Source organism: Lepidochelys kempii, chromosome 7 (assembly GCF_965140285.1).
Source record: "Lepidochelys kempii isolate rLepKem1 chromosome 7, rLepKem1.hap1, whole genome shotgun sequence".
Taxonomy (NCBI): domain Eukaryota; kingdom Metazoa; phylum Chordata; order Testudines; family Cheloniidae; genus Lepidochelys; species Lepidochelys kempii.
In genome coordinates, this window is record NC_136386.1 from 104,806,413 (window position 1) to 104,817,604 (window position 11,192).

Here is an 11,192-nt window from a genome sequence, read left to right on the forward strand (position 1 = left end):
ATTAATTTTTGTCACTGATTTTTTTTTTTTTAATTATCATTTAAGTCAGCAAGGAGGAAACCTTGATTTAAATCTATTTTAATCTTGTTTTGCATTTGTACTTTTTATTTTCAGAAAGAAAGGTTCAATCTCATTTGTTGGTATAACTATTAAAACATGTTGATTTGCAACCAGATATACTCTTTGCAGTATATTTGGTACTACTTTTTGGTAACGAGAAGGATACATTATATCTATACACTTATTAAAGCAATTATATGTTTTAACATACATTCTGATTGTTACTTTTTACAAGCAGGGGTTACATTTAGAAAATGGTGAATGAAGCACTTCTTATTTACAAGGTGATTTTTTTTCAATGCAGGACTTGTGTCAAGCTGAATCGGACGGAAATTAGAATTCAACTAATGTATAACAGCATTTTTTTTAGTTAAATAAAACTACCTAAATGTGCTGGGTACATAGGAAAAATACGTTTATAAAATATTTTGTTTTTAAAGCTGTTTTATTAAACAAAAGAAGCATTATCAGTAGTTAGTGGATTGACAGATTGTTTCTGGTTACCCTGTACTAAACAGGTTAGGTACCTAACTCCCATAGAAATTAATGGGAGTTAGGTTCCTTACCTGCCTCTGTGCTTTTTGAAAATCCCACGAGGTTAGGCACTGAAGTGCCTAATTACCTTTGTAAATCTTGCCCCATGTCTTTCAAATTCTTAGAATTAGTAGATCTCATCCTCTCCCTCCTGATTTTGATTTATAAATTGGAAGAGGAAATCAAGCTTTCTTGCTTTTTCAGTTCCCAATTGGTTTCTTAACTTTGAATGAACTAGCACAGATGAGGAAAATATTCTGTCTGCCCTGCTTAGCTAAATTGAAACCACAAGTAATTATGGCAAAAGCTGTTCTGCACAACTGAAAATGTAAAGTGCTTACGTTTGTAAAAATGTAAATGCAAGCATTTGCTCCTTTGTAAAGACTGATGATAGTATACTTAGTGCAATACATGGCATTTATAAAGCTTGAGTTAATCTCAAAAATTAAACAATGTTTTCCCCTAATTCTGTGTATAATTTAAACATTCGCATAATATTTTTTCTCCTGCATCGTCTGTTTTCTCCTGTGATGTGGCATGTTTTTTTTTTTTTTTTTTTTTTGTTTCTGGTGCCTTTCATATAGCAATGGGGAGAGAAATAGTCTTAGTGTGTTTTGTAAACTCATAAATTAGCAAAGGGCCTCAGATATTAAATAATTCATTTAAAAAAATAAAAATCAACCAGCTTGAAGTCTGGTTGCTGCCGCATCACCAGTACTGACTGTTGGCTGACTGGTGTACTTTACGTGATTCTAACCATCTCATAGCTGAAAACATATAATTCTGTCGGCCAAGTGCTACAGTTGAATGCCTTTACAAGTGTTAAATATCTATTCTTCCCCCCCTCCTTCTAGCTGGGAACTTCTGGGGCAGAACAATGTCTGCTGTCTCTAGCTCTACAGATCCAACTAGTTATGATGGGTTTGGACCATTTATGCCAGGTTTTGAAGTAATTCCGTACAATGACCTTCCAGCTCTTGAGGTATTTCACAATATCTTCCTCTAAAATATCATTCTTAATCTCTCCTTGTAGGTATAGTAAATTCTGATGCAAAGAAAGTGAACATGGTTTATCCTTGGAACAAATGTTTATAACTACAAAATATCATGTTTTGTACTTGTTTAGTTTTTTTTGCGGTTTTTGTTTTAGAACCCAAAGGGAGAATTATACTACCTGCAGTAGATTGTTCATGACATGAGTGAAGAGTATCATGTATATCTGTAACTGCAGAAGGAATTTGGATAGGCAGAATAAATACAAAAATTGAAACTTCGATGTTAGTCCCAATACCCTCACCTACTTTTCTGTCAAATGGCTTTTCAATGGCCAAATGATTAGGCCTGACATTTGAATGTAAGTCACTTCCTATAGCACAATGTCCCCCAAAACCATGCTGGGGTGGTATTTTACTTACTTAACTGAAGTGCCAGCACCATTTCTTGCAGCATCCTGGGTTTTCTTGGGAGGTTTCCCGTCAAGCTACTGGCCAAGCTTGGCCCTGCATTGTTTGAGAGCTGACAACCTCAAAACTCAACCTATGATTGTTAGCCCAAATAAATAAGTGCTTCTTAGATGCTGGATTAATAGCCTCAGAGACTGAAGGCTTCCATTTAGCCATAACACAAGTAAAGCTCAGTGGGGTGCAAGATTTACCATCTGCCTTTCTCATATACTTTAGCCATGATCTGGAGACAACACTTAAAGGGGTGAGAGGTTAGTTTGGTATCTGTGCCAACAAGGATGCCAGTGGTTTGGAGAGGAGGTGGAGATTGATGTAGTAGAGATGTTTGTTTCTTAAGAACTCGACTGAGACTACATACTTAATTCTTACAGAAACAAAGTTTTTCAGTATTTTTAGTTGCTTTGAGGATAAGATAGTCTATCCAATTTTGAATCATCTTCCTTCATGGTGGAAGCTCTGTTTTTATCTGATTTCAGTCAACTTCGTTCAGGTTCTGGAGGTGCTTTGAGCTGTGGTCTGTAACTTAAACTCATACTTATTTTGTCTGATAATAAACATACATTGGTTGTGTTATTAATGGGAGGCTCTGACTATCTCTTTCTGGGTGGCTGAGGTGCAAGCATCTCATACTGGCAATTTTTGGGTCTTTGCTTAAGAAAACTTCTCCTAATGCTGACAAATCTTGCCAGTTCTAACCTTGTCTCTACCCTTATGGGGGAAAGCTTGTTGAGAAAGCTGTAGCAAAACCCCTCTATGAATGCTTAGTCTCTGAGTTTCCTCCAACTTTTAAGGCTTGAATCTGTGTTTACATGTCTGCAGACCGTGCTATGGAATGATAAAGCTGCACTTGAATGGCTCCATTCTTGAGAGGAGATCCAGGAGCTACTATTGTTCAATTGCTTTTCTCTCACACGAGGTTAACCAAGTTAATATGTTTAACTGATTTGATAAGCCACTTGTCTGGGTGCCCAACCCCTTTTAAGTCTTCTAGTCTCTTATGCATGCAAACAGACTAATTTTTTGAGGCACATGGTGATGTATGCTTAGGTATTGGAGACTGAAATCTAGCCTTTAGTCCTTCATGCCAATAAATGTTAAAATACATTGTTAATGTGACCCAAAATACTTATCTAAGGTAGAAATTTCAGGTTAGATTTAGGTTCTGTTATAGGGATTCATCTATTTCCATGATTAACTTCAGTAAATGATTTTTTTTTTCCTCCTTTCAATCCACATGTCCTTCATAGCGTGCACTTCAGGATCCAAACATAGCAGCTTTCATGGTTGAACCAATTCAAGGTGAAGCAGGTGTGGTTGTCCCTGATGAAGGTTATCTACCAGGAGTGCAAGAGCTCTGCACAAAACACAATGTAAGTAATTCATTTGAGCTAAATACTTTAAAATACATCCTGCTAAAGTTGAGTATTTACCAGAATCTTGGCCTGTAAGGCCCTTGTAAATAATTGATGCATTTAAGTCAAAATGTTGAGGCCTTTGTGTATTATTAAACCATATGTTTTCTTCCAGTATAAATGAGGAGACTGCCTAACAGTGCCTTTTTCAGATTCTTCATGACAAGCCATTACAGTATTTTGGAGCGGTAGTAGTTAATACTTAGGTCATTAGTGTGTTATCTAATTATTAACTTCTTAAATTTCATAGTGATGGGAATCAAAATTTGTGGGCTAGATCTAACATGATGTGTCTGAGTAAAATCAAGTGTGTCATGGTATTAACAGTAGTCAAGATGAAATGGAAGTGTAAAGCATTTGAGTTTGTCCTTTTTTTTTTTTTTTTTTTTTTTTAATTAATTCTGTGCCTCGAGAAATATAGCTGCTGTTGAGGAATAATGCTAGCAAGCCAAAAGCTGTGTTCAGTCTCTTGGTGCCAGAGGCATACCTCCTAATTATCCATGTAATGGACAGGTTTCAAATAACACAACTGACAAAGTTCACTGGCACAGGTGCAAGCTACTCATGACTGCGTCCAACCCCGGATCTGCATTTCGTATAAACACAATGGGCCAGGCTAATCAGTGGTGTAAGTGGATGCACTCTCTCAAATTATTGGAATTGTCTGTTTATCCCCTCAGTGAATTGAGTCAATGAGACAACAGCTGCCATTGCAGATCCTGCCATCCAGATAACATCATTTGGGATCAGGATGCACATGGAATTCTGGTTTCCTCCAGAAGCTCATAAGAGAGTGGTCCAAAAATTAATGCATAGCTAGTACTACTTTAGGCCTCTGTAAAGCACTTAATTAAAATTAATATCCCACATGCATCTGTTAGTCTCTTTTGCCTGACAGCGATTGTCTTATGGTCTCCCTGTTCAACCATTTTGTACGGGAAACCCAAACAATGCATCCTCTTCATAGTGGAGTATCTGCTCCACAATCCCTCTTTTTAAAGTGAGGACAAATACAATACCAGCAATTAGATTTTTATGCATAATACACAATTATCTCCTTCTCCAGACATAGTCAATGCTTCTCTCTCCTTAGGCTGTCATCTTCTTCCTCCTCCTCCCTGAGCATTTTTCCATGCAGCAACGTGACTATAGGTTGCATCTCCGGATAAAGTAATTTAAGATGGTAGTGTTTGTAATCTATTTTATTACAAGACCAACAGACTTACTACCTAGGGCTGTCAAAAGTGCTCAGCATTAGCCTGCTTCTGCTCCCATTGCAGTCACTGAATTAACTTCAGTGGGAGTAGAGTTAGACCAATGATGAGGGCTTTTGAAAATATTACCCCTTGTGAAACTATTTTATATAGAACTTCAGGTGTTATAACAATGTGGAATCTGCTAAATGTAGAAGAGAATTCTTGTCTGCCCAAAACAAGTCTTAATGTAAAAATTACCATATAGTACGTCGAGCAGTCATTACAGTCAGTGTGTCATGAAAACAATGGGTTTTCAGGAGTTTTGCAGAGGCAAAAGAAAGGTGCTTGGTTTAGGTTAGTTGGCAGGTATTTCAGGTAACTGGGGTGACTTTGCTATGTTGTGTGTTAACTTTCTGAAAGATCAGTATGTCTAAATCTTAATTCGATATCTGAGTAAACTGTCATTCATTGTTGAATTTTTGTGAAGGTTCTGTTTATTGCTGATGAAATACAGACTGGCTTAGCTAGAACTGGGAAAATGCTGGCTGTTGACCATGAAAATGTGAGACCTGACCTGGTGCTGCTTGGAAAGGCCCTTTCTGGTGGCTTATATCCTGTAAGTAGCAAAACACTGTTTCAGTTTAAACTAACCGCTCATATTGGAGAGACTGTGTTGTCACAAACTAAAATGTAAAATTGGTCTGATATGTGGCATTCTTGGGAAGGTGATGTACATATAGGAATAACTGCTTCCAGAATTATGAGGTACTCTGAACCAGATACCCTAACTTGCTAGAAATACAGGTGAAATTCATGACTTACACAATTTATTAGTTGCTTGTCCAACTGTTAGTATAGTAAGCACTATATATTAATGATTGGACTAATGGTATTCCTGCCAAAAGAGCAGGGCCATTTGCTATCATCTTCCAAGCCAACCACTGAGACTTGTTCTTTGGAGGATTGGCTTCCAAATAAGTATAAACGGTATGAACTATCCTAGTTCTTATGATGGTCATTTAAGGTACAGTGGTTCTGACATTCAAAGTACTGGAGTATGTCACTTGTGTCTCATTGAATGTTATCTTAACAACTGTAACTATCAAATGTTAAGGGCAGGATTCTGCTCTGTGTCAGAGTACTAATCATTCTATGCTCCTATTCTCATAGAACTATTTCATTGCTATTTCTGTGCTGAGCTGAATGAACTTGGAAAGCTGAAGAAAATTCTCACACACACACACATTAAAATGGCTTTTGTTAAAGATTTGTTTCTGAGTGAGCATTAGTCTTGATCTTGTTTTAGTTGTCTAGAATGCCCATGTGAACTGGCTTAAATGGCTCTAATGTAATGAAATTCCTGCTGAGTAGGAAAGCTACAACCAGTAATTAAGCATTACTGCTAACTGGAGCTCTGTCTGAGCTGTTAATCAGAATACTGAATATTAAAATCCCCCCAAATGCTAAACAATGCAAAGTGCTTCTCATATCTACTAAGACATTATACAGTACCTGTGTAGTTAAGTGGGTTGTATATAGGCTTGGCAGAATTTGTTCTTGATTATTTTTTATAATTTCAATGTTTATTTTTAAGCTTTTTTCAGTTTATCTTTTTATTTTTAAATTTTCACAGTTGCAGGAAATTATGGGGGGATAAGACAATGGGGGATTAGACAATTATTTAATGACAGTAGACATTGATTCATAAAGTTAAAGCTTTTTAAACTATTAAAACACAAATTGCCAACATTATGTCAAAGTAAATATCCTTACATCAAACTGAGTTCTCAAGCTGAGTTCTTCTTTCTTTGCCTATATGTATATTGCTATTATCACTGAAAATACTGTTTCATCAGTTTGTGTATGCATGGTGAAATCAATGTTTACTGACATTTACTGATATAAATCTAATTCTTCCAAGCTTAGTTATATTGTGTCATATGACTGCTAGACAGCCTCTCCATCTATACAGATCTGTAGATGTGGAATTTATAGAGGAATGTGGATGTTTGTAACAAACTATGCAGATTGAGAACTACCAATTTCTAGGTACTGAAGAAAGTCTGGTCTAAGTGTAAAATTATTTTGATCATTACATATATGCAAATGAATTGATGGACATTCCCAATTTTTAGGTATCAGCAGTACTGTGTGATGATGAAATTATGCTGACCATTAAGCCAGGTGAACATGGATCTACATACGGAGGAAATCCATTAGCCTGCCGTGTGGCTATGGCAGCACTTGAGGTATGTAGGTTCTAGCTAAGGTTTTGAAATTCCAGGGACAACGTTAAATTTGATAGGGTTAGAACGGAAAATTGCTTATGTTTCAATGATATACACATCGACTTTTGCTAAAGTGTAAACAATGGAGAATAATGACTTCAAAGTTTTACTAAATAAGCAGCATTTCTAGTGGTGCTGTCCATTTGAATTCTAGGTTTAGATAGGAATGGAAAACTGATGGTAGCTTACTATAACTTGTATATATTGACTGTTACAACACACATTCTGAAATAACTGCTAGAAATTTATCTGCTACTTTCTGTTAATTTTACTGTTTTAAAATTCTTAAATATTCCAATAGAAAAAAGTTGGGGATGATAATGCTTTACATATCAGCTTTGTCTAGTGGAAGACCAAATATTTCAATGGCATTATTTAGTAATTATTAATAAATAGTTATTAATAATAACTAATTATTAATAATTATTTAATTATTTAATAATAATATTTATTAATTATTAGTATTAATAAAATAACATTCTCCTATGCCATTTTTAATAAAAAAGCTTCTAAATTTTGTCGTCATAATAGACTAACATCCTTCTACACACTAATAAAGTTAGTTTACTCAAACATCTGTGGTGTCACAATTCAAAACAGATGTTGTTACAATATCATGTCAAGGAATCCATGTTTTAAGAATTATTTAATGTAAGTTTCCCACTAAATCATGAAGCTTTTTTTTTTTTAAAGTATTGTCCAATATATAGATTCAGGAAAATTAATGGATTAATAGATTGTGTCTTCGAAGAGTGTCCACCTGCTTGTGTGGAGTTAAAAAAAAAAAGTCAACGTAACAGGCAAAAGAAGGCAGAGTTTAGATTAAAAGTTCAGAGCAATCCACAGCTTGTCTGCATGAAGTATTAAGGACTCCTAATGTACAGTAATCAGCTTGGATGGTCAGCCTCCACCATGATTTTTCTAGCAGATATGTTTTTTTTATACCCCAAAACTAAGTGCTGTACTTGGTAATATTTCATTTTTATACGTACCAGTATGGTGTATTCCACCTTAGCAGAGAGACTGAAACAACCAAAAAGCCCTTCAGTTATCTTCAGCTTCAACTTCTTTTTAGGTGATTGAAGAAGAAAGCTTAAGTGAAAATGCAGAAGCAATGGGCAACCTATTAAGAAGTGAGCTCATGAAGACTCCATCAGACATTGTGACCTGTGTAAGAGGAAAAGGATTACTAAATGCTATTGTTATCCGTGAAACTAAAGGTAAGAAAACTCTCAACCAGTTGCAAACCAAAGTGAGTGACAGGTTTTTAACTTGACTTGCAGATATTGTGTGAAATGGAGGATGAGTTAATTACAGCACCTTGGGTTTCAAATCATGGCTAACTCATCTTACTCTCCAGTGGCAGTGTCTCCGTACAACTGTATGTTTCTGGCAAGAGATACTTTCAAGCAGAAAAAGCTGGTTAGTTTATGTCACATCAACCATTGTAAATTCCCACAGACATGACAAATGCTAAACTATCCAACCAATATAGGCAACAGACATCACACATCTTTATCACTGTCAATAAACACCCTCCCAGCTAATTGCCCAAACAAAACTGGATGGAACAGATAGAGATGTCGTTTGTACTGTGCCCTGAAAGTCAATCCCAGCCACACACAGAGGGAATAGCTTTTAGAGTTGAAGGCACACTATTAGCATGCATTGCTGCTGTACTCCCAGGTTGTCAGTCCTGGAATAAAGAGGTAAAGTGTCACAAATGAGTACAATGAGGCATTGGGAGGGGAAGAGATGACCCCTGAGAAAAATCAGTTTCCAGGGACTAACACCTTGAGTTGCACCTGAAAGTGGCTTAAAAGCCAGTGCAGAATACAGAGTAGTGCTTGTCATATGCTCTCATTAATTTTTTCTGCTGATTCTGGTCCTGTTGCTTTCTGTGGTAAAGTGCTGCAGGGAAATACTGCAGTTACCTTGGTAGTTTTAAGACCTAATGCACTGATTTAGGTATATCATATGCACCTTATTTGTAACCTCTGTTCAGCCCTCCTCCTCTCTCTTTCTCCACTTTGTTTATATATAGATTTTAGCATCTGGGCACCTAAAAATTACAGGGTTTTTTTTTTGGGAAGGAGGAGAGGGTCTAGATGGATAGTAATCTCATCAGAGCAAGGGATATGTGTTTTATGGAGGACAAAACTTTTGGATGCTCCATTCCGGTCTGTTTTATATCTAGCCAATATAGTCCAGAATAAATTTTATCTTATTTCTGTGTCAAGTTCTCAGTAGCAGAATAGCAGAAAACCTATGCTGGAGATAAAATATGGATTGCCACTGTCCCATGTGTGCAGTCCTAACATTTACCTGGGAAGTAGCTCATAGCTGGCCACTCCATTTAAGATAAAGAACACTGCGTATGTAATCTAATTACTGTACTGCCAGACAGCAGAGAGGCTGCAGTCTGGTACCACACACTACAAGTTAACATGGTGACATTTAATATGCTGTAGCATAATTTTTTTTTTTTTTTTTTTTTTGGCTTTAGACTATGATGCCTGGAAAGTGTGTCTGCGGCTTCGTGATAATGGACTTCTCGCCAAACCCACACATGGTGATATCATCAGGCTGGCACCCCCACTTGTGATCAAGGAGGATGAAATCAGAGAGTGCATTGAAATCATTCATAAAACCATTCTGTCTTTCTGAAGACATGTTGTTTCAGCACATCACCTTGGGTCAACTAGCAGATGCATTTGAAAGATGTGCTATAAAGACCCCACTCTGAAAGCAAACCTCCACTCCCGTATATCTTAAAGGACTTATACTTCTAAAACTTAGTTATGTTTAGGTATTTAAATTTTAATGGATCAGAAGAAGGTAAATCATGACTCTGAAATTTCCAATCTCTTGTGACTATTTGCAAATGAAGAAGTGAAGCTATATTCAACCAATTATGTACTGTATGCTTTAACTTAAACTTCTTGACAGGAGTCTGTATGTAGACATCTCTTAAATTGCTGAAGGTCTCAGCCAAAGTTTAATGTGTAATTTACACATATTTTAATAATAAACATTCCCTTTTATATAACTGCACAAAGCTTTGTATTTGGAATTTTATCTCACTTGATGCAGTACTTGTAGGACTCAATCTCTTGCTGTGGACGCTATTGGTTGTCATGCCGAGAAATCCTGGCTCCCATCCTCAAAGCATCAAGAATAGCATAATTTTTCTGTTCTTCTTTTGCAATTTATAAAAAGGCATCTAACCATAAAGGTTTGATAAACTGGATGTTCTACCTGTAAATGTGTCACAGACCAGCTTATACTCTGTATGTAAAATCTCTTGAATGTATGACAATAATAGACATTGTTTTCAAGAATGTGATCTCAGTGTTCTGTTTTACAGATTGTGAAACCAATCAGTGTACAGATCTTGGTTTGCCATTCTAAAACTGTTATCCTTCTATAATTTGATGTTTATTTACATTAAAATAAATACATCTTCTATCAAGAAATGTCCATGTTCAGTTAAAACTGTTAATGTATTAAAAAAGGATTAGTCTAACTTGAACCTTACAAGAGCTTTTCTTAGTAGCTATGGCCAAGTAGCTCCTTCATATTAATGAATATCCCATCTGTTTGCAGCCACCTTAACACTGGAGGTTTCTGCTTTACTTTCCTTCAGGACTAGTGTTTCTAATCCTTCCTGCCTTTTGGAAATTGCTGGGTATAGTATTAAACACGCACATGTGATAGTCACTGCTAATCTTTCACTAGGATACTCCTTGGTCCTGGTTAATCAGTCTCCCTTCTTTGAGTGCTTGTTTATGTCAATTCCAATCAGGTGTGTATGAGCCGCATGCAAGAGAGATGGAAGATTTTTCCCCTAGCAGTACCCATAGGGTTGGCTTAGGCGACCCCTGAAGTTGTGCCTTCTTGGCACCCAATATAGGGCCCTGCCGACCCAACTCCCCCTCAGTTCCTTCTTACCACTGGTGATGGCTAGCTGGAACTTCTCTCGCTTTTGCAAGTGCCTTTAGCAGTGTCCCACTGTCAGCTGTATAAAGTTAGATTATTAGTTAGTAGTATTAGTAGATTCTTTACGTTTCCATGGTGGGGGTTCCCCCCCTCCATTTTGTTCCCCAACACCAGGGCATGCCTCGGTTGCCAGGGTTCAAATCATGTGAAGTCTGCAGGAAATTGATGCCGAAGAGTGACCCGCACACTTCTTGTTTGAAGTGCTTCAGTGGGAGTCGCCAAAAAGACAAATGCTGCATT

The 11,192-nt window shown here is 36.8% G+C and overlaps 1 protein-coding gene across 5 annotated transcripts in view; it reads left to right on the top strand.

The window, feature by feature from the left end:
* Positions 1-10,429, top strand: part of OAT (ornithine aminotransferase) — a 30,758-nt gene extending 20,329 nt beyond the window's left edge. For all 5 annotated transcript variants that reach the window (XM_073354122.1, XM_073354124.1, XM_073354123.1 and 2 more), the window contains 6 exons: positions 1,449-1,576; positions 3,305-3,427; positions 5,153-5,281; positions 6,801-6,914; positions 8,029-8,173; positions 9,460-10,429. In XM_073354122.1, the coding sequence (XP_073210223.1) occupies positions 1,449-1,576; positions 3,305-3,427; positions 5,153-5,281; positions 6,801-6,914; positions 8,029-8,173; positions 9,460-9,620 (800 nt within the window). In that variant the 3' untranslated portion in view covers positions 9,621-10,429. The remainder of the gene's footprint in view (positions 1-1,448; positions 1,577-3,304; positions 3,428-5,152; positions 5,282-6,800; positions 6,915-8,028; positions 8,174-9,459) is intronic.
* Positions 10,430-11,192: the final 763 nt, after the last annotated feature.